Source organism: Leptonychotes weddellii, chromosome 8 (genome assembly GCF_054177405.1).
Source record: "Leptonychotes weddellii isolate Sample4059 chromosome 8, ASM5417740v2, whole genome shotgun sequence".
In the NCBI taxonomy this organism is placed as follows: Eukaryota; Metazoa; Chordata; class Mammalia; order Carnivora; family Phocidae; genus Leptonychotes; species Leptonychotes weddellii.
In genome coordinates, this window is record NC_138376.1 from 35,629,687 (window position 1) to 35,653,534 (window position 23,848).

General features: G+C 40.7%; 1 protein-coding gene across 2 annotated transcripts in view; it reads right to left on the reverse strand.

Annotated features, from left to right (window-relative positions):
- ADGRF1 (adhesion G protein-coupled receptor F1) overlaps window positions 1-22,883 on the reverse strand; it is a 39,858-nt gene extending 16,975 nt beyond the window's left edge. Inside the window, exons 1-7 of one of the 2 annotated variants that reach the window (XM_081828397.1) lie at window positions 22,639-22,883; window positions 9,522-9,678; window positions 8,147-8,204; window positions 5,955-6,104; window positions 4,547-4,720; window positions 2,773-2,873; window positions 1,856-1,914 (exon numbers count right to left, since the gene is read on the reverse strand). In XM_081828397.1, the coding sequence (XP_081684523.1) occupies window positions 1,856-1,914; window positions 2,773-2,873; window positions 4,547-4,720; window positions 5,955-6,104; window positions 8,147-8,204; window positions 9,522-9,590 (611 nt within the window). In that variant the 5' untranslated portion in view covers window positions 9,591-9,678; window positions 22,639-22,883. The remainder of the gene's footprint in view (window positions 1-1,855; window positions 1,915-2,772; window positions 2,874-4,546; window positions 4,721-5,954; window positions 6,105-8,146; window positions 8,205-9,521; window positions 9,679-22,638) is intronic. The other variant, XM_031030286.2, reaches the window with a different exon arrangement.
- Window positions 22,884-23,848: the final 965 nt, after the last annotated feature.

The window sequence follows — 23,848 nt, forward strand, 5'->3', positions numbered from 1 at the left end:
AGATAAGGGAGCTAGAGTCCCAAAGAGAAGTTGGGTCAGGTAATTATTAATTATTAACTGATGGATTAGAATCTCTGATGTTCCAAATAACAAATTCTTTTTTTTTTTAAAGATTTTATTTATTTTTCAACACAGAGAGAGAGACAGTGAGAGAGGAAACACAAGCAGGGGGAGTGGGAGAGGGAGAAGCAGGCTTCCCGCTGAGCAGGGAGCCCCATGCGGGACTCGAGCCCAGGACCCTGGGATCATGACCTGAGCCGAAGGCAGACGCTTAACGACTGAGCCACCCAGGCGCCCCCAAATAACAAATTCTTATCCACTACATTGAACTACCACTCACGATGTTTGAATAAATCCAAATACTCTTTTATGTAGTGAGAGTCATAGTGTCTTTGCATTGATATGGCTCTTCTATCAACAAAACATTGTTTACAAAATATTGTCCTGCCTATTATTTCATTTGACTTAATGAATTAAATCAGATTCCTCAGGCTTTAACAGTCCTGTTTAACAGAGAAGTAAATTGAGACACTAAGAGATTAAGATTTACTTTAAATCATATACATAAAGAGTAAAACCTAAATAATTGTAATTTATAGACTTATGTCTACTTTATAATTTTATCTACAAATTATTGGAGACAGCTCATAAGATATATGGAATGAAATACGCATTAGAACTATAAATGGAAAACCAGGACAAAGGTAAAGAAGAATATGAATATTGAATACAAAAATTACTGTGATTGAGTTTCAAGTTTGTCTATGCATTCAGTGACTGCAAAGTCAGAAAGGAAAATATAATTCATTATATAGACCTTGGTATAAGAAAAAAGCAATGTTTTTCCTAGCATTGAATTATAAAGAAAATTATACACATGGGCCTTTATATAAGAACATGAGATAACTGGAAGGATAATATCCAGGACAGTATATTTATAGCAATGCTGTTGAAAATTTCCTATAGCTGTTCCTTAAGTTAACTGTGAAAAAAAAAAAAATATATATATAAGAAGTCAAGTTCTCTGACCTCTAAGCCACTTCCTCTATCAAGTAGACCATTAATAGTAATCAATGCACACATGGCTAACTAACCAAATAACTTTTGGAATGAAAGCATAAGCAAAAGGATAATTTACTAAATATCTCTTTATTTGCTGTAGACAATGCCTACTGGGTTTTGAGCTATGGTGCATACATATCTACACAAAAATATAAGTTTACCCTAGGGTCCCCTCATGGCTCCCAATTATACAACTTTTTATCATACCCCCCTGTGCTTGTGGACAGAGAAAAACCATCCCTCTGCAACCCACAACCCTCACCTCCACCCCTCATCCCTTCCCTTACGTGCATACCATGATCTCCTGCTTCATCCCAAGTTCTGCAACTGTGGGTTTGCAGTTCCAGACTCTGATCTATAGCTTGGAGAATGCCATTCAACTTTTAAATTTCCTCTTCTGACTTTAAGAAGCACCACAGACTTTTGTCCAGTTTTAGTAAGAATCCTACTAGAAAGACCAGTTCTTCCCTGCTTTTTGTCAAGGTCATTTGGGAACTGCACTAGGCATTCTGCAGGATAGCTGCACAATTCTGGAGATGTTGTTCTTTTTTTTTTTTTTAATTTTTATTTGTTTATTTTAGAGAGAAAGAGAGCATGAAAGGAGAGGGGAAGAGGGAGAGGGAGAGAGAGAATTTCAAGCAGATTCCCTGCTGAGCTCAGAGCCCAGTGCAGGGCTCCATCTCAGGACCCTGAGATCATGATCTGAGCTGAAATCAAGAGGCGGGCATTCAAGCGACTGAGCCACCCAGGCGGCCCTCTGGGGATGCCCTTCTAAGGTCATTGTGTTACTTACCGAAATTGGGTGACACGAACTGACTCAAAATCTTGAATTCTTTTGAATGCTTCTTTAAGCTTACAAAGAGAAAAAGAGGCAATATGTTGATTTTTGTCCCCATACAAGAAAGATAATTTAGCAAAAAAAATTGATGCAGATAATAAATAAACCAACAGAACCACTGGAGAAAGAAAAGAGATACCACAGCAGGTAGTTAGTTGCATATTATACAAATACAGTTCAAATGACAGTTAAGAATTGTACACACACACACACACACACACACACAGTCATTTATTTTGAGTTTGCTAATAAAGATGGAAGAACCAATTGCTTAGAATAGGGTATTGGGTGCCAGATAATATAAATGTATCCAAAATCTGTTTCCTCCTTCACAAAAATAAGCCATACATTTCCATATGCATTTAAACTGAATCTATCTGGAAAGTATTTGTGTGTATGGCTTCAGTGAAAATGACACCTGAACCAACATCCTAGGCAGACGGACACTGATTTAGTTTTTCTGAGACTTCATTACACAGTCCAGAATTTTGCTCAGTAATTCTTTTTAGCCCCTAATAAGTGAGGCTTCTTTATGGAACGAATCCCAAATGCTGACAATTGAGCCTAGAGCATGAAAAATTTTCTTTTGACAAATAAAAAACAGAAAATAACCAAGAATCCTTGCTAGAATATGACTCACATAAATAAGCAAAAGTGAACACAAGAGAAATTGAAAGAAATCAACTGCTAAAACTCTCCCAGAAAGAAAATGTTCAACATACATCAGTTGTGGGCAATGCGATTAACTGCTCTGTAATAACTCATTGAACGTTAATAATTAAGAATATGTATTAAATAAGCATGCTGAATTGAAAACATCTGAACTTATGTTTAGCCAACAATTTCTTATGTAGTAAGTAGAAAGTGCTTACTTGAATTTCAATTCCAGTGGCATATTTGGAGTATGAAGGAGAAGATGAATTCAAAAGGTCTTTGGCAAAGCTTTCATTAATTTTGAAAGTGCCCCAAACCTCTATGGGAAATAAAAAGAGGTTTATAGATATAAAAATTACTCACTTGAATTTATTACAGCATAAAATTACAGAAGTACATTTGAAGCCCATCTATTCAACAGCAATATTTCAATTTCTTCTTGTAATGAATGTTCACCTAAAATAATATAGGAAGCATACACAAAACTAGACTTCTCAGTTGTGGATTTGGAATATAATGAGAAGGTGCTGGTGATCAAGACAACCTTATAAGTAGGTAAATGTGTGCCCCCCACATGTGGTTAAGAAAGGCAGTCACTTAACACTGAAATGTGTGCTCATCTAGGCTTTGAGCTCAAACACCGTCCTTATGAAAAATTTTTAAAAAAGAAAAAAACCAATAAAACACTACTTGCTAATTCCAATATACCCCTTGCTTGCCCATCGCTGGTGCTTTTCTGTGCTGGGACAGGTTGTTGCCCATTTTCATATGGACAAACCCCGATTATCCTTCATTCAGGGCTTAGTCAAATGTACTTCCTTTGCAAGACCTCCCCTGATCTCCAAATGCAAAGATTCTTTCCCTCCTCTAAATTCCTACAGTATTCTTTTCATATCCCTTTACAACCTCTTGTACCCACATATCTGTTTGTGAGCATTTATGTTTGTATGTCCCCACTCCACTTTGGGGAGACCCTTGTGAGTGTAATCCCTGTCTGATCCATCTTTGTATCTCCTCAAGATGCATCAGACACAGACCACCTTTCAAAAGGTAGGCTTTCGTTCAAATTTGTTGAAGAAATTACACTGTCTTCTTTCTTGTATTATAGCCTAGCCTCCCCAGGTAGGCTGCTAATTCAGAGAAAGAGAAATGCTTCATTGTGTCCTCCCAGAATTTGCCTCAGATCTGGGTATAAAGATGGTGTTCAATAAATACGTGTGGCCATCGCGAATTGGCATGGTCCTGGGAAGGGGAGCCAGGAATGCCCAGGAAAGCTGGGTTATTTCAGTTTCTCCCTCTCTTTGCACAGCTCTACCAGAATCCAGAGCTTCAAGATAACTGGAGTCGTCTCTGAGGAAACTTCCTAAAGTCCTTCAGGCCCTGGAGCCCACGTCATTTGGCTCACTTCTTCATCCACTGATCATAAACCTAAGGAAATTTAGCTCCCTCAGCTTCCACTGGTTTCCTAAGCTAGACCTTTAACTTCTCTTTTGTTTTGGTGATGCATTCAGTACACATACTTGTTGGCCATCTAGAACATACATTTCAGTATAATCACCCTGTGTTCCTCCCTGCTCTCTAGACTTCTCTTTTCTGGAAATTGATGTTGGCAAAAGCCATGAAAAGAAGGCAGGAAAAAAAAAAAAACTGTATTTACTCAAGCAGTTCCCCTACTTGAGATTTTCATGAATCCCCCTCAATCTCAATAAAATCACAGAATTGCAGAGCTGAGCTGGATGAAGGTTGAAGTGCTCATCAACTCACATTTCTGAATTTTCTGTACTTGTGAAGCTCTCCCTGTGTCTAGCTAGGTCTAGTGGGGTATATTGTCTTGTCCTTTGATGACCCTGCAAACACGAGTTCTGTTCAGGGAGACAAAGAGTTAACACATGGGTGAGGAGCTAGAGTTCCCTCCCTGTGGCATGTTGGGCCGAGGGCCCCCCTCCCCCCACCCCCACCAGAGCTCTCCTCCTAGTACCCTTCTGTGCTTACTTGTTCTTTCACAGAAATTGATGCTCTGGGTGAAGTTGTTGAGATGACAGTGACAGCTCTGGAGCCCTCCAGCCGTGTGAAGGTAGCATTTGTGGGGATCAAGGCATGAGGGAGAAAACCAGGTGTAGCCATCCTCACAGGCACAGTGCAAAACCCCATTCTGGTTGCCGCAGTCTGCACAAAAAAGCAGGGCTTGGTCTCACAGGATCTGGTTTATAAACTGACCAACGCTGAGTTCTCACCCTTGGCTCTGACTTAGAATCTGAACCAAGTGTGCTCATCAAGAGCTAGAAGGATAAAACTAGGATGGCAATAGGTTTAAGGTAAGGATATGTCCAACTCAATAGATTCTGAGCCTGATACCAGACACTTAGCAAACATAAAATCAAGTGGCTGGGTCTAGCATCCAAAAGAAGGATGGATGCCCAGTAGATAGCCCTTGGAATGGGAAAGAGAAGCAGAAGAGGGTGTGTTAACCTGACAGTTATTTAAGAGAGTTCTAGAAGGTATTTTTCCACTATTTTACTGGAAGCTCCTCCCATCCACCTATCACCATTCTTGGGTAGGTCCCATAAGCAAGATGGCAAACACTGAGAGACTTTTTCTTTTCTTGAGAGTCATGAAGAAAAATTCCATCAGCCAATTCTGTGTGCTCATTCCCTACTGACTGACCTAAAACACCCATTAAAAGGCATCCTTTATAATAGACCAAAAAATTGGGATGAAGTCACCAGACATCTTTGTGAAAATATGCATTATGATATATAGTGAATGATTCTCAAACTTTGTCATGTGTCAGAATCACCTGGAGGGTCTCATCCCAAAGTTTCTGATTCAGTAAGTCTGGGATGGGGCCTTTGCTTTTCCATTAAGATCCCTGATACTGCTGCTGCTGCTAATGTGGGCACCACACTTTAAGAACTAACGCTTTAAACAAATCATTTAACATCTCTGAAACCCAGCATTGTAATCATTAGTGCTGTTTGTCCATTACTTCTAGCTGTTTTCTGGACACATAGTAGGATGACATATCCTGGCCTCCTGAGGTTGAATGGGGCCATGAAACCAGTTGGGGTCAATAAGTTATGAGCAGAATTAATGTGTGTCACTTCTAAGTTGGAGACTTCAACTACCAATGTGAAACCCTTGAATATTCTATTTCCTTTGGGTTCCAACTGGGTACATTTGAGATAGTGTGTGATTCATTAGCCTGGATTCCCAAGTGACCACACCAACACAACCCTGCTGCCAACCTGCAATAAAGATGTAGCATGAAGAAGAAATAACACATGTGTTCTTTCAAGCCACACATATTGTGGGGATGATTGTCTCCATAGCATAACCTAACCTATCCCAACTGCTGCCCACCTTCCCTCTTCCACTCCCAGTCCCCAGAGGGCAGATTTACATGTAGTGGCCTTTGCTCTAATAATCTTCATTGGTTCCTGTAACCATAATGATGGAGGCTTCAGAAGCTTCAGAAAATTCTTCAAGTCTCTCTTCTCCCTGGAATCTCTATAGGCCACCTGAAGCAGCAGCTCATACTCCTGGACTGGGCCTAAAGAGAGGAAGATAGTCAGGAGCCTCCTTTTTCAGTCTGGGAGAGAAATATTGCCAAGGAAACCACCAGGAAGTGTTTGTCACATGTCGTCTAGGGGTCCTGGGCTATGCCACGTGGCTTGTACTGACTTCTGCTCATCCAGACATTAAGTAAAAATGAGCCTCCAGAGGAACACTTGCAGATAGCCCCACATGTGCCTGACCTATGTCTATTCTCCCATCCTGCCAGGACAGCTGCTCCCGCTCTCCCTGACCCATCCTGGCATCAATCACCCTCCTGACTTTACACAGTTCCTCAGGACACATCCAAGGTCAAGTTTCACGCCTCAGGACCCAAGGGAGAAGAGGTGAGAAAATCCTAGTCACTCTTCCCTCTTGCTTTCCCAGCTCCAGTCTCCTTGAAGGATGTTCAGTATAAAACCCCCAGTCTCACACTTTCCTCTCCAAAGAGCCCTTTTTTCTCCTATGAAAAGGTTTCAATAATTAGCCAACTTTGAGTACCTTATATGAAATGCAAATGCAAAAGCAAAACCAAACCAAACCTTACTTGAGGCTTTCTGCATCCTCGTCTCTGCCTTATCACTCCTGAGCAGCACCTTTTGTTTCCCTAAGGAGAGGCTGTTATGTGTTCTGGGCTCAAGAGACTATGAATCCTAGGAGTAGTCTCCCTCCCAGAACTCATTTAGGCACATTCACATAAAACATAGTGCAAGATTTCATGGTGTTTCCAGACTGTCCCAAGCTCATCTATGCACCCCAGATTAGGAATGTAAGGACCTTAGAGAAAAAGAGGGAAGAGGCGAATATCCTTTTATCCTGGGTCTCCTTTGATTGCCACTGGCAGTGAAATCTCTTAGAAGTCTCAGATTTCTCAAGACATCCATGCTTTCTGCAGGGACAGATGAGATGGGGAGCTTCTCTGAGACTCTCCCATTCCTTAGGGGCCCAGGGAGCCAGGCAGAAGGGAAATTTATAGAGAAGGAAACCAGCCGATCAATCCCTAGACTTTTCAGAAAGCAGTCAAGAAGGTAGCAGGAAGTTGGCTGAGTCTGACATGTCCCAGAACATGGACAAGAGCTTCCTGTCTGCCATAACTTCCACCATCTCACTGCATAGAGCCTCAGCCCCGCCTTGTACTCTTCCCTCTCCTTGCAGGCTGGAACCTCTGTCCCAGGTCTTGGGAACCACACCAAGTAGGAAAAGCTAAGGGGACTCCTGCTCCCACCGCCCAAGCAGTTAAGAAGTCGGTGGTGGGGGAGGGGAACAGTCAGTGTCAGAGGCTCATGGCACTGGTTCTGGAGCCAGACTAACTAGGTTTGAATCATTCCTCCTGCCCCCTAGCCGTGTGTCTTAATTTCACCATCTGTAAAATAAAGATGACCATTGTGCCTAAATCAGAGGGTCATTGTGAGGATTTAATTCATCTAATGCACTTAAAATAGTGCCTGGCACCTAGGAACAGCTCACTAAATACTAACTGTATTTTTACTGTCAGGAAAAATGTTTTCATGGCATTCCAAGTTGAATTTTTATTTCATTTTCTGGAGAATTGCAGGATTGAGTGGTGGTAAGGTCAATGACACTATTAGCACACTGTTGTATGACAGATCACTGCCCTGGAGAAAGGCTTTTGTGGGCTGATACAGGAGCCTAACAACCATCTATGCATATCATTGTCTCCATGAGGAAATAGTCAGTGCTTGAAACATCAGAACAACAAATTAAATTTCAGAACACAACCTATTCCTAGACTAAGGGCTGTGCCCACTAATTAACACTGTTAGGATTAAGATAAGGAAGGAAAAGAAGAGTATGGAATAGCTACTTGCCAGGTATGGTGCAGGATACTATGCTTTTATGTATTATTTAATCTTCACAAATGTTTTGCTTGTACGGATTGCAATTATTCTCATTTCCCAGATTCAACGTGTTTAATAGTGTGTTTAAGATCATACAACCAGTCAGAAACACCACTGAGGTTGGAACCTTGGTCCCTTGGCACCAAGGTCTACTGCACCACACTCCCTAAGGGAGACTCACCTGGATGCTTTTTCTTATTCACACTGAGTCCTCTTTTTGTTTTGATGCCTTCATTTCTCTGTTTGAAAGAAAACAAGAATAATTATGGAAGGGTTCTGTAAAGATGTACTTCCTAGGCCTTGTTGGCTCTCCCAGATGAACTGAAATTATGGATCTAAAATCCAAGTCAGGGATGGTGGAGAGGTGGCTAGGGAAGGCCTCCCTTAGGCAACTTTTGAGCACAACCCTGAAGGAGGTGAGGAAGTGAGGATCCCTGGAGAAAGAACTTTCCTGGCAGTGTAATGGCCCTGGGGTAAGAATATGCCTGGCATGTGAGGACAGAATGAGGAGGCCAGAGTGGCTCAGTGGAGTGGGTAAGGGGAGAGGGACAGGCAGTGAGATCAGAGAGTATCTCCAAGGAGGTAGGCTGTGTAGATCTTTATAGGGCAACGGCTTAGTTTTCACTTGAGTGAGATGGGAACCCACCAGAGAGTTCTGAACAGAGGTGACGGTGCTCTATTTTACTTTTTGGAAGGCTCAATCCTGCAGCCATGTTAGGAATAGACAAGCACAGAAGCAATGAGAGCATCTCAGGAGTTATTGAAATAACTCAGGTGAGACATACTGTGAGAGATACTGAAGGTGTGGATCAAGGTGGTAGCCATAGAGGTAGTGAGAAATGTTTGAATTCTGGGTGTATTTTAAAGATAAAGCAAAACAAAACAAAACAAGAGCCAATGGTTTAGATAGGGATTATGGGAAGAGTCAAACATGAAAATCAGTTTTTTGCCCAACCATCCGGAAGAACAATGATATCACTTGCTGAGATGGGAAAGGAGAAGCAGGTTTGGTGAGGAAAAAAAATCAAGAATTTAGTTTTGGACATATTAGGTTAAGGGGCCTATTCAACACCCAACTGGAGATACCACAGAGATAGTAGATAGGTGGGTGTAGAGTTCAGGGGAGAAGGTCAAGATGCAGATGTAAATTTGGGAGCCATCAGAATATAGAGAACATTAAAACCATGATCCTAGATGAAAGCGTCAAGAAAGTTAGTGTAGTTAGGGAAGAGAGTCCAAGGATTGACCATGCCAATTTTTATGCCTTTCCTTGGTCAAAGAAACCATAGAAAGGAATGTACTGAGCTAGAAGAGATCTCTACGATGGCTCAGTTCCTTATTTTGCAGTTAGGTCCTCTAAATTTCAAGAGATGAAACTGTTTGTCCAAGGCTACACATAGCTAATGTGGATCATGTTGAGACAAGAACCCAGGACTTCTGATTCCAAGTCTATTAAATTATGTAGTTCCAGTGGCTGAGAGAGTGACGGGTTTTCAAAGTGCAGAGGGAGAGAAGAGTGGTGGTAGAGAGGGAAAACGGGGCATATGCCAACTCACCCCCAGGAAGCCTTCCTGGCCTTCAATGAGGGTGAAGAAAGAGATGAGCCAGAGCGTGCAGACTTGCATCTTCAGCTGGCCTCGCTCCTTCTCCCAGACTCAACGTAAACAACTGGGGCCACAGTCTGTGGCTAGACAACGGATGTACCATGCAAGGCTGAGGCACAAAAACAAGTCATTCAAGCCAAAATTGAAGAATGTACACAGCGGTAGGGCTAACTGAGCAGATCAGAAGCCTGAGTGGTTGATGATTTTTCCACTTTGTCTACGTAGCCTGAGATACCATTACTTCCACTCCGGTAGCAGAAGTAGTAAGTTTCCATCTTTACAAACTGCCTAGAAAACTGATCGAGAGCTCTCTTCTCAATGATCACATTTGACTAAACAGAGGCTATTTTAAAATCATGACTTGCTTAACTTTGCAACCAAATGCATTTAACATCCAGCCTTTTTATATTTCACCGTTTCCTTTTCATCTCAGTAAAAACAAGCATTAAAATAACCGAAGATCCTTAGAACCATGAATATAAGGATAGAATCAGAGTGTTTAAGCATAAAAATAATAATGAACCAACCCAGATTTCTTTCTTTATAGTTGATGTAAATATCAACAAATTATCCTCAAGTCATGCTTATGTCAGAATAATTTGGACAAAATTCAGCACATAGTCATGGTCACAAAATTAATCATGTACACCCAGGTTATTTGGTATCAACAAAAAATATCACAGTAAGTTAGAACTGTTCTGTCCAATACAGTAGCCACCGGATACATGTGGCAATCTAAATTTTCATTTTAATTACAATAAAATGAAATGAAATGAAATGAAATTTCTCAGTCACACCAGCCACATTTCAAGTGCTCAATAACCACATGTAGCTAGTGGCTACCAATGTCAGGCAGTGTAGATGCAGAACACTTCCATTATTTTTTTTAAATATTTATTTATTATTTAGAGAGAGAAAGAGTGCACAGGGGGAGGGATACAGGGAGAGGAAAGAGAGAGTCTCAAGCAGACTCCGCACTGAGTGGGGACCTGGACACAGGGCTCGATCTCACAACCCTGAGATCATGACCTAAGCCAAAATCAAGAGCCAGACACTCAAGTGACTGAGCCACCCAGGCGGCCCAGAACACTTCCATTATTGCCAGAAGTTTTATTAGGCATGGAATAGCATTCAGCCTTAAAATAGAAGGAAATCCTGTCACGTGATACAACATGGATAAACCTCAAGGGCATTAGATTAAAAAAAAGAAGCCAATTGGAAAAAGATGAATCCTGTATGATTCCACTTCTATAAAGTATCTAAAGAAGTCAAGATCATAGAAATAGAAAGTAGAATGGTGGTTGCCAAGTGCTTGGAGGAGAGGAAAAACAGGGACTTGTTATTTAATGGATATAGGTTTCAGTGTTGCCAGACAAAAAAGTTCCAGAGATCTGATGTCCAACAATGTGAATACACTTCACACTACTGAAACTGCACACTTAATAATGGTTAAGATGGCACATTCTGCGTTATGTAGGGTTTTAACCACACTTTTTGAAAAGTTGTACTGGATAGCAATGACGGAAATGAAGGAATACGTCCCTATGGCCTCTCCACGTTCTTTCACATCTCCATGGGAAACGATGAAAAACTCTAATTCCCAAACTCACTAACCCACCATTAAAATAAGTGTCCTCGGTTAGCAGCATAGAAAACACAGAGCTGGACCCTCCCTTCCAGGCCTTCCCTTGTTTCCCAGGTATGCCTTAACCCTCATAAAACCCTGCCATGCCTGACAGCACTGCGCCACACTTTGTTCTCTGATCTGCAAGAAAAGAAAAAAGATGTTAGAGACAGGGTAAAGACTACCACTGACGTGGCCTACATGTCAGCAGAGACCCTTTCCAGGGCTTTCTAGGGAAGCATGAAAAGTAAGCAATGAAACACATACAACTTTTGTGTTTCCCTTCACCCCTTAGGTGAATAGTCCTCTCCTGTCCCTACCTTCCTGCTTGCCAAAGCTCCTTCAAAAAGCTACTATTTAACTTTGGGCACAGCCTGTGCTCCAGATTGTTCTTCTAGATCTTGCTTCTCAAAACTCATCTGCTCTAGGTCCTATTTCCTCTAGCCAGCTCTGTGCTTTCCAAAAGTGATGGACATTTATCCATAGAGCAGTGTTTTTCAAACATTTTGATCAGGACCCATAAAAAGAAATATATTTTATAACATGTGCATATATACACACACATATAATAAAATGTATCAGTGTGTATGTATAAATAACAGAACAATTACGTGAAACAGAGCTTAATTATTTCTGAGATGTGCCCTTAGATATTTCTACTTGGTTTTTTTTCAAGTTTTTATTCAAACTCCAGTTAGTTAATGTACAGTGTAATATTAGTTTCAGGTGTACAATATAGTGATTCAGCACTTCCTTACAACACCCAGTCCTTCATCCCCATCACCTATTTCCCCATCCCCCACCCCCCTCCCCTCTGGTAACCATCCGTTTGTTCTCTATAGTTAAGAATCTGTTTCTTGGTTTGCCTCTCTCTCTTTTTTCCCCTTTGCTCATTTGTTTTATTCCTTAAATTCCACATATGAGTGAAATCATATGGTATTTGTCTTTCTCTGACTGACTTATTTCAGCTTAGCATAATACTCTCCATCTCCATCCATGTCATTGCAAATGGCAAGATTTCATTCCTTTATATTCCTAATCCATTCATCAGTCAAAGGACACTTGGTCTGTTTCCATAATTTGGCTATTGTAGATAATGTTGGTATGAACATCGGCGTGCATGTATCCCATTGAATTAGTATTTTGTATTCTTTGGGTAAATACCTAGTAGTGTAATTTCTGGATTGTAGGGTAGTTATATTTTTTTTAAGATTTTATTTATTTATTTTATGAGAGAGAGAGAGAGCAGGCAGAGGGGCAGAGAGAGAGAGAGAGAATCTCAAGCAGACTCCGTGCTGAGTGTGGAGCCTGATGCGGGGCTTGATGTTGTGACCCTGAGATCATAACCTGAGCTGAAACCAAGAGTTGGATGCTTAACTGATTGAGCCACCCAGGCGCCCCTGGGTAGTTCTACTTTTAACTTTTTGAGGAACCTCCATACTGTTTTTCAGAATGGCTGCACCAGTTTGCATTCCCACCAGCAGTGTAAGAGGGTTGCCCTTTCTCCACATCCTCGCCAACGTCTCTTGTTTCCTGTGTAGTTGATTTTAGCCATTCTGATAGGTGTGAGGTGATATCTCATTGTAGTTTGATTTGCATTTCCTTGATGGTGAGTGATGTTGAGCATCTTTTCATGTGTCTGTTGGTCATCTGTATGTCTTATTTGGAAAAATGGCTACTCATGTCTTCTGCCCATTTTTTAATTGGATTATTCATTTCTGGGGTGTTGAGTTTTAGAAGTTCTTTATATTTTTTGGATACTAACCCTTTATCAGGTATGTCATTTGCAAATATCTTCTCCCATTCCATAGGTTGCCTTTGAGTTTTGTTGATTGTTTCCTTCACTGTGCAGAAGCTTTTTATTTTGATGAAGTCCCAATACTTAATTTTTGCTTTTATTTCCCTTGCCTGAAGAGACATATCTAGAAAGAAGCTGCTATGGCTGATGTCGAAAAAGTTACTTTCTGTGTTCTCCTCAAGGATTTTTACAGTTTCCTATCTCACATTTAGATCTTTAATCCATTTTGAATTTATTTTTATTTTCATGTATGGTATAAGAAAGTGGTCCAGTTTCATTCTGCCTGTGGCTGTCCAGTTTTCCCAGCACCATTTGTTGAAGAGACTGTCTTTTTCCCATTGGATATTCTTTCCTGTTTTGTCAAAGATTAATTGACCATATGGTTGTGGGTTCATTTCTGTGTTTTCTATTCTGTTCCATTGATCTATGTGTCTTTTTTTGTTGTTTTTTGGTGCCAGTACCACACTGTTTTTATCACTACAGCTTTGTAATATAATTATTTGTCTTTATTTTATTGGGTGGAGGGTTTTTAGTTTTTGTTTTGGTAAATTGTCACATCCTACTAAATTAATTTACCAATACCTTCTTTGAGTGCAGCCACATTGCAGAGGAAGCTTGTCTCTTTCCAACCCCATTCTTTTTCTCGGCTTCCAGGGAAAACTATTTAATGTCAGTTCCTGACACTGAGCACTGTTTGGACCATGGTCTTTAGTGCTGGACCTTTCAAAGAGGGAAACAGTCACCATGCATGTGGGTGTGACCTACGCTCTCCTCGAGCCAGGGCCTGCTCCTAAATGGAAGGCCTGACCCTTTTACGGCTCTTTCTCTCAATCATTTCTCTCAATATCTCTCTCTCTGAAAAAATCTTTCTCCCTCATGTTGTCCAGGCTTGAGGCTGCAAACCCAAATCAAGAAGGCCTGGATGACAGCCTGGGCCTTGTGAGGAAACTGTCATACTCTTGGCCTCTTTTCCCCTCTTCCTCCCATGTGGTGGGTATATTCCGGGCTGTCTCCTTAGATTTGCTAGAAATGGTAAATTGTTACTTACAGTCAGGGTTTCAGACCTGTGATCCCCAGTCACTGCTCCGTAGGCCAATCATGAATAGCTGGACTTTAAAAAAGGAGGAGGAAGGGGCGCCTGAGTGGTTCAGTCGTTAAGCGTCTGCCTTCAGGTCAGGTCATGATCCCAGGGTCCTGGGATCGAGCCCCGCTTCAGGCTCCCTGCCCAGCGGGAAGCCTGCTTCTCCCTCTTCCACTCCCCATGCTTGTGTTCCCTCTCTCGCTGTGTCTCTCTCTGTCAAATAAATAAAATCTTAAAAAAAAAAAAAGATTTTGATAAAAAAAAAGGAGGAGGAAGAGAGGGACAGGGTGGGGGAGGAAGAGGAGGGAGAGAAAAGAATATATTTGGAAGCTCATTAGAAAATACAGGTGCCCCCCTCCCACCCTAAATCCTACTAAACCTTAGACAGGCCAGGCCCAGCCAGGGATGCTGACCTCCAGGCAGGTTTAAGAGTTGTTATTCTAGACTGGTTCTGGGATAGGAAACAGGAGTTTGGTGCTGAGGCCAAACCTGTGATTTGAATTCTACTCTGGGGTTTGGGACCAAAGCCCAAACTAATCAAAATGTTTTCTTTGCTTCCTTGGTACATACACCCCCCTCTGGGATAAGGTTGGAAGACTCAATTTCAGATAAATAACGACTAATTTTTTAATATTCAGTATGTGCCACACAGTATTTGAGACACTATTCATTGTCCATAATTATTTGTTGTTTTTTTGAAATTCAGATTTACCTGGGCATCCTCTATTTGACAACTAGTCAAAGGTGGGAAAATGGTATCTCAAGGTACATGGGACCCAAGCACTGTGGCTAGATTGCCCTGGGTTCAGGGACCAGCTTTGACATTTATCAAGTAGATGCCCTCTGACATTTTCTCAGGCTTTCCATACCTCAGTTTACTAATCTATCATATGGAGGAAATAGTATTAATTCAGAGGTTCTTCGGAGATTTGAATGCATTATTGCATGTAAAGTACCCAGAACAATGCCTGGCAGGTGGTAAGCCTCAATTATGGTTAGCAATTAATGCTAGCATTACTAATATTTTAATTTCATCACCACTATTTATAGTTACTTACTGAATTGTGTCAGAATTTGCCTTCAATTGTAAGTCAAATTAACTTATCAAATAAAAAGTGCTCCCGGGTCAATGGCCACCACAATGTAAATGGAAGGATGGACCCCAGCCTCAAGGTGATAAAAATACATTGTTACAGTAACTGAATTATCTGACTCAAAAGAGAGTCCTGGACAGTGTGGATGTCAAGAAATACTCTATGTGTGTGTGTGTGTGTGTGTGTGTGTGTGTATGTGTGTCTAGGGTAACCTTACATCCCACCTAACTCTGACTTTACTAGAGGCAACCCTCATGGTGTTTTCAGCACTTCCTTTCCAAGCTGAAAAGGTCCTTATTATTAAAACCTTCTCAGAATCTATGTGCCCCTGCCATAGACAAGGAGCTGTTGTTGACATCAGAGTATGTGTGTTTGCATCACTCGTTCTGCAGCAGCTGGGGGCCGATGATGCCTGACCCACAGCTGTGTTGGCACCAGCTGCAGTGGGAAGGCTTGGCCATGGTAGAACCCCCCTCACTTCCCTGAATTCATTCAAGTGAATTCATTCCTGATAATCCCTGTCCTTCAGTTTGCAGAGAACAATCATTAGGATTTGCTACTATGCCTCTAGAGAAGGCTGTCCATTGTCTCTCCATTTTTCCAGTTACGTCTTTATGGGTTCCAAATATTATTTATTTATGTCCACAGTTGTCACCTTATCAACAGCGGTTCTGAGTTGGAACTGCTCACTCCTATACTTGCCAGCATTTTTAGCAACATTCTAATCTTAGACACTGTTGCCCACTTGGGCTGCTTTCCTGGCACCAATATTTAGGGGATTGTTTCTTCCTCTATAAATAGAAGAATTCCCAGTAGAGTTGTCTCCCTCCTCTCTGTCTTGGACTCACATGGGCACACGTGCATACCACACATACACACACACACACACACACGTGCACACACTAATGGAAAACAGCCCATCTCCAGTTAGGATCTGAAGGACATCATGACTCAAACAGAACTGATTGTTTTACCAGCAGAGGACCTGTAAAGCCTTGGTTTTATTTCACCTTTTATTTTATAAAGTTTTGGTAACATTTTCTTTTTCTTTTTTTTTTTTTTAAGATTTTATTTATTTATTTGAGACAGAGAGAATGAGAGACAGAGAGCATGAGAGGAAGGAGGGTCAGAGAGAGGAGCAGACTCCCCGCCGAGCAGGGAGCCCGATGCGGGACTCGATCCAGGGACTCCAGGATCATGACCTGAGCTGAAGGCAGTCGCTTAACCAACTGAGCCACCCAGCCGCCCCTGGTAACATTTTCATTGGGATCTATCTTTATGGAGGAATCCTTGGGCCTTTTGCCTTTGAAACGAGTTTCTTTGTTCTCCTTTAAGTAAGCAGATCTGGTAGTGGTCAGGTGAAAAGGTAGGTGGGGACAAAGAAGAAAACCAATTCACATCTAGAAAAATATTGGGAGGTGTGGTGAATCTTGAGCTAGACACACTTCTTCTGGAAGAACTACAATTTAAAGTTATCTAAAATCTCAGTGAGTATCTACATAAATATGTGTGCACAGTACAATTTGAAGCAGATATTTTACATTTTAGCATGTTTTTAGTGGCTTCTGTTGTATCAGCATAATGGAAAAGAGCTAGATGAATTAGAATCTAACCCCAGGTTTGTTTTTTATCTGTCAGAACTTACGAAAGTTAAAGAAAAAAACAAACCATGCTGGAATTCAGTTTCCTCTTCTATAAAATAAGCAATATAGGATAAGGTGAGCTCAGATCCACTCACATTCAGATTCTATTGTTATATGCCCATTTCCCAGTTTCTCTTTGGGTATTATTTATTTAATTATTCTTTTCTTTAGTGTCTGTTGGTCATCAAATCTAAGCTGGGAATGATTAACATGTTTTATTGGGCTTTATACCTGTTTCCTCCTCAAACTGGTTATTATAATTCTGGAACATCTGTTGAGATTGGCTGAGCACCTACTAAGAATGAAGTCCTTGGGTTGAGAAGAGAGGTGTGATTTTTGAGAATCCTAAAATCATAAGGCTGGAAGAGACAAAAGGAACGACTTAGCTCTGTCATTCCTTCCCAGGACGCTTTACCAATCTGCTAAACCCTAATTTGTTCAACCACTGAATATTGAGAGCCTCCAATTTCCCAGGCACTGTGCCAGGCACGTGTGGTTCACAGCACAGTCAGGCCAGGCATTCATACACATTAGCTCCGCCCATTAAGGGAAACTCCAAAAGCAGTGACCCAGACCCACTTTTGAAACCAACTGCTGGGTGGCTGGGGTCTCTTTGTTCCCTATTTTAAACCTTGCCATGTTTCCTTGAATGGATGTCCCTTCAGAGTCCAGTGTGTGACCCTACCTCTTCGTCGGATCCTCTTCGATCCAAAAATTGAGAAACATTTTTTACAAGTCTGTGTGTCCTTTCCCATGCATGGGAACTTTGGCTGCAGAGCATTTCTCATGTTGCTGGTGCTGTCAGCCTAGCACGGCTGTGTGCTCCCCACTAACAAAGATTCTGGGCTTTTTAAAGCTTTTTCCTCTGTACTTTGTATCTCAGCAAAGATACAGGATGATCTGTTGTTCTTAGCTCATCACCCAATACTTCTTCCGATGTCCTGGTAGAGTTCATTTCCCACAGACGAGTCCAGCTCAGTCCCGTTGTAAGAGCCTGACCGCCAGCCTCGGGGCTTGGCTCTTTCCCAACCACTTGTAACTGAAGATTTTCTCCTGTCATTTATGGTTCAGTAGAGCCAACATCAGCACCAAGCCCTTAAAGGACGATTAATGGCATTCCAGAGAAGGTGCCAAGCTGTTTCTTTCAGCCAAGCCTTTGGCTCAGCAGTAGGGACCCAGCCTTCCGGGAATCCCCAGGTCAGGTTTATTTCCCATCTTCCCCACATGACTCTGCTTACTTAGAGCAGGTAAAAACCCATGGAATTTGAACTTCCTCTTAGATTGTTCTCTTGAAAAAGTACTTGAATAGCACTTGAGGGAAGTGATGGTTACATAATAAGAAATAAGAAAAATTCTTTGTAATTTACTAAATGCTCTCCTATGCATTGATTTGGTTATTTTGGCAATCTTGTAAATAAAGTGGGGATTATTTCTGTTTCATGCTTGCAGAAAATGAGAAGGGTAGACCTAAATTCTAAATAAAAAGAATTTATCAACTATTTCTCTCAATTTCTCTCCCCGAAGAATCTAATATTTCTCTTGGACTCTGAGCCAGTGCATTTTGTTGCTTGGGAGATGATTTTAATAAGGTCCTGGATTGTTAATTTGACGTCCATCTGAGTTCCTTACAAATAAGCTTTCTTTGTTCAGGAAAAAGAATAATATACGTTTCAAAGCTATCCTCCTAGCAAATGTGTTGTCAGTGTCTAAGGATGAAAAAACACTTTATCAGGCCTATTGGAAAGAACCAGAGAACAAGCTTTGTGGCATCTTCTTATGTGAATGGTCAGATTAAAAATGCTACAAGCTCTTCTTGGGTACCTTTTAAAATAAGAGTAAAACTGATATCCAACTTTCGTTCAATGCTTAGACTGATAAATCTTAATTATTTCAAATATACTAAAGAACATTCATTCTTTGTTTCCCAATGCCTAGTAACAGTATTTTCATCATAACTTCCTAATGAGTAAAAGCAAGTTTGCCAAACATATTCCCCAAATGATTCTTCTAGACAAAGAACCAGCTTCCGGGCATTCCACCTATCCTGCAAATATTAGGTCAGTCCATATTCCAAAACCTCCCAGGCCCCACACTATGTTCAGATAAAAAGCACACGCATTATGGCGGCAAATGCGTTATTTGGACTCCTACAATCTGCCCTCAAACGTTCCTTCTGTTAAGCTTCTTCTTGGACATCCTTAATTCTGGGAAAACTGGGATTTTTCCAGGTCAGAGTAAAGTGCCGCTTCAAAAGGTCTATACATTTTGAATTTTGATCAGCGTGGTTAAAATGCCCTCCCCATAGTTTTCCTATTGGAATGTTTACTTTTTCTTAAGAACTGCTTCTTTGGAACTTTTACATAACATGGATATTAGCTCTTTGTCACTTCTGTTATAAATTCTGTTAAAATTTTTTTAACTTTCTATGTTCTGCACAAGAGCTCATGAAATCACATCTGTCACTCTTTTCCATTATGTATTTTAAACTAGGAGTCACGTTCAAAAATCTTTTTTATAGAATGAGTGTAAAAATATTCTTATATATTTTCTTCTAAACCTTCTTTAATTTTAAAATGTGTTTAAACTTTTAATCCTTCTGGAGTTACTTTAGGTTTTGGTATGAAATAAGCATTTACTTTCATTTTCCTCCAAAGGAACAACCAGTTATCCCAACTACGTTTCTTGACTAAACCATTCTTTTAGCAAGACACCTTGATAATTCTTTATTAGTTTTAAAGGCCACCTTCAATATATAATAAAAATCTGACTTAAATATTTGTAAATTCTTCTGCTGTGTCTTTTCTTCTCCTACTTACTTGTTTAATTGGAATTTTGGTCAACAACATAGTAGAGTGTTATATGCCTAAGAAATATAACATTAAGTTTCTTATGAGAAACAATTAGCCTGATTCTCTAAGAGATTAAGCACAGGGAAGTCTTCAAGCAAAACTGGGCTAAACTGCAAACACAGGTATGCAGGGCTTTCATGGAAAATATAATCTGCTTAATACAAAGTCTCTTTACCCAAAACTTTGCAGGTATGGATCTGTTCCATTGTGACAAGCTACCTAATACTGTAAATTTATAGTAAACACCTGCTTATCCCTAAACAATAAAGGAACTTTTATGATCAGTTTTTTTATTTTATCTTATGATAAAAAAGCAACAAGTTTCATCACACTGTCCCCAGCACCTTTTTTAATGTTTGCCAAATTGATAGGCAAAATTTTTGTCTAATAGTTTTAATTTCCATGTCTTTGATTATCCCTAAGATTATGCCTTCTTTTTTTCAGATGTTTATTAGCCATTTATATTTTTTTTTTCTGGCTTGACTTTTTAAGTAAGCAAACAAGGAAATTATCTTAGACTTTATTTGAAGTCTTTATTTTAAAAGACTTTATTTAAAACAAAATGAAAAACTAGAGTTTCCGAGGTTTGTGGGCCTCAGAGATTAAAAACGGGCATTTGCACTGAAGACACAGAGACTCCACGGGGGCCTGAGAACCCCCATCAACAAGATTTAACTCCAGTTTGCACAGTTTGAGGGCTACATACCTCACTGCTGTTCTGTTTACATATCATTTATTCAACTGACTGAATGAATGCCATGAAATGCCAGGGCATTTTCACACTTATTAATTCTTATGGATTTTCATTTTCAACATCTCAGAATTCTGGGTTTCCACCTGCCATCAGACAGGAGCCTCTGAGATGCTCTGTCGTTTGTGCGGGGGTGGGGGGGTAAGAGAGCCTCGCTTCCCCACGGGTTTGGGTACCACGGTTGTGGATTTCAGCAAGCCTGGAACCGGCAGGGCGTGTCAGAGAGGACGTGTCAGGCCATGATGCTATAGACCTTTTGCACTATCCCTCCAAGTTTCTAGATTATTTTCACAGCTGCTAAGACCAGGTATCTAGCTCATCTCGAACTGTGGAGACCCTGACATCCTGTGAGCGCTTCCCTGCTCACACACAACTCAAACTCCGTGATGTGTTTGGGAACAGGGTTTCCCCTTTTCTGTAGCTATGGGTATTTCCTGCCAAAGAACTTTAGAAAGAGAACAAGGTAGAATATTGTTAAAGTTGCAAATACATGATTAGATTGGGTGGAACATGGTTTCATTAAGGAGTGGCGTTCAGAAAAACTGAGAATTCAGTGACATTGTCCCAAGGATGCCACCTGTCCACCTTCTGAGCTCTTTCCCCTCGTGACACACCCCTACCACTGGTGACACCCATCAATACCCAGGACCCTCTTGCTGCTTCCAGTTTGCCCTCGCTCCCAACCAAAGTGCTAAAATCAGTCACTTATACCCTAGTTTAAATGAATGTGCTCATTTATTTTTTTCTAGGAGAATAGTTGCATTCCTTTAATTGTGAAATGAATGACATCAGAGGGTGTATGGATGCAAAAGTCTGGTGTTCCCCTTGCCTTCAGCACAACAAGAGATAAATCCTATGATGGGAACCCTATCCCGACTTGAAAAAAAAAAATTAAAGAAATTTACTCTCTTTTTAGAGAGTAGGACATGCATACCTATGAGGCATGTCAACAACAATCCCCATCAATTTGTGGCTGTGCACGAAATAGAAGGGTTTGCAAGTCAACCTGAGAAGCCTCAACATGCATACATGTATTTTAAATCTTAATTTAAATCTTATTTTAAATCTTAATGCTTATTGCCACCATTCTGCAAATTAAGTAGCCAGAGCACGAAAAGCTAAATAATGTGCTCAAAGTTATAATATTTGCTAATAGTTGAATAAAGTATTATTTTTGTGGCCATTTTTATAAGACTGTTTTTAATTTTGGTTATGGTTGGATAATTAGCAGTGGCTCTATTACAGAAAAAAACCATAAAAGGCTCTGCTAATATTCAAATAAATTATAGAATATATGTTTATCTATTTTTATTATTTCTTTCCTATCTCTAATTTCCCACCTATGTGTGTTATTATCAGGATTCCTTTAATGGATATTGTCATGGAAAAGCCACAGACATCATTTCTCCACATCTCTTCCAATTTGACCTTCTTTCTGTATTTTCTTCAGTAACTTCCCATCATCTATCTAGGATATCGGGTTTACATAAATAGATTTTTCTAAAAAAAAGAAAGGAAGGAAAGAAGAAAGAAAGAAGGAAGGAAGGAAAAGAAAAGAAAAGAAAAAGGGAAAAGAAAAATTGCCAATTTTCAAGGACTGTCAGTCAGAAAATACAGTGTATCGCTGTATATTTATTAGGGAGAAGGAGCAGGGAAATGATTATAAAGGTCAATTTTTCGATTTTTCTAAGTCCAAGGAGGGAGTTAAGTTGGGAAGTATTTCCCAGATTTACACTGGTTCAGGCAAAGCTTAATTATGAATTCATCTTAAAGTGAAAATAAACTTAATCTGCTCAAACATATTTTTATTTTAAGAGATTGCTAAAGCTAATATGTTACTGACCAGTGGAAGTCGTGAAATTGATATTTTTAACACGTATCCCTGGTGGCACCTTCTTTATTCCAGTGAATCTACCTCCCAGGCACACCTGAAGAATAGGGGGTCCTGGGTTGTAATCCATAGAGAGAGGTGTGTGCTTTGAGTCAGGGAACTTGGAGTCTGTGAATCAGCAAATCATCTCAATTAATACAGGCACCAAGAGGATGAACGCTCTTGTCTCTGCTCATTGCTTTTTCCATTCTCTGTTCCTTTATTTAACCTTTTTCAGGAAATGGGATCTTGAAATCAGAGTTTTCCCCAGGGTTAGGGGAAATTATCTCAAATTAACAGATAATACTGGTGACAGTAATACGTATCCTAAGGAATCAAATCACAGATTCCAGGCTTACCTGGTGATTCCTCTCTTCACAGCCTCTGGGAGCCCTTCCTCCAGTGTACTTGCAGTTCAATCACTTCTTAATGCTGTTTGGAAAGACATGGCTAATTAATATCTGCACAGCGGCCCAGGGGCATTCATGCAGGTCCACTGACACCTAAGCAACTGCTGGTTCACCCGGCTGCCCTTGTAGGCAAACAAGCCTAGGACACACCCCCTTCAAGAAGGAAAAGAGAAATACTTTGCTGCTGACTCTCCCTCCCACTTGAAGTCACTACCAGGCTGGTATGAGGAAGGAGCTCTGAGTCCAAGACCTAATGATTCTTACCACCAACATACACAGATTTCTGAAACCACAAAAGGAAAGTGGGAGAAAAATGCTCTAGGGGAATGCAGAACACTTCTGCCCTAGATCTGTCTGCTACAAAATGCCGCTCTGTCAAGCTTTTGGGTCCAGCCTCAGGACACCCCTGGTCATACCCCATAAAGCGGGAGGAATGAGACCTTCATGTATCATTCAATTGGGGGAGGTGGGCAATTCCAAGGGAGTGAAGGGAGGGGTCCATATTATTCCTCCTTTTCTTTCTCACTCAAAGCTGAAGAACCAACTTGGTTATTTTCCAGACAAAGGAAGCTCAGACCTACTGGTGGGATAATACAGAATGGGGACCAGCGAAACAGAACAGTGTACATGCTAAAGGTGAATGCTTTCTGTACATTCTTTGTCCTTAGAAAACCTAGAACTAAACCTTTTTAACTTTTTAATAAATGTTTCTTTCCTTCCTAAGGACCCATCTGGTTAGAAAACTAACACTGTATTACAAATGACTTGAAGTGGTCTTAAGCCACTCCCTGTTTTGCAAATGACTTGAGGCGGCTCACAATGCCAGTGCACTAAAAAAACTGTATTAGAATAGAAATAGGGAGGGCGCCTGGGTGGCTCAGTCGTTAAGCATCTGCCTTAGGCTCAGGTCATGATCCCAGGGTCGTGGGATCGAGCCCCGCCTCCGGCTCTCTGCTCGGCAGGGAGCCTGCTTCTCCCTCTGCTTCTGCTCCTCCCCCCTCTTGTGCTCGCTCTTTCTCTCTGTCAAATAAATAAATAAATTCCTTAAAAAAAAAGAATAGAAATAAGGAAACGCAACCTATAAAATTCTATATAAACTACACAAACTACAAAAAGGGAAGCTATAAAAGTAGAGTGTCAATTAAGAAAAAGAATGCAA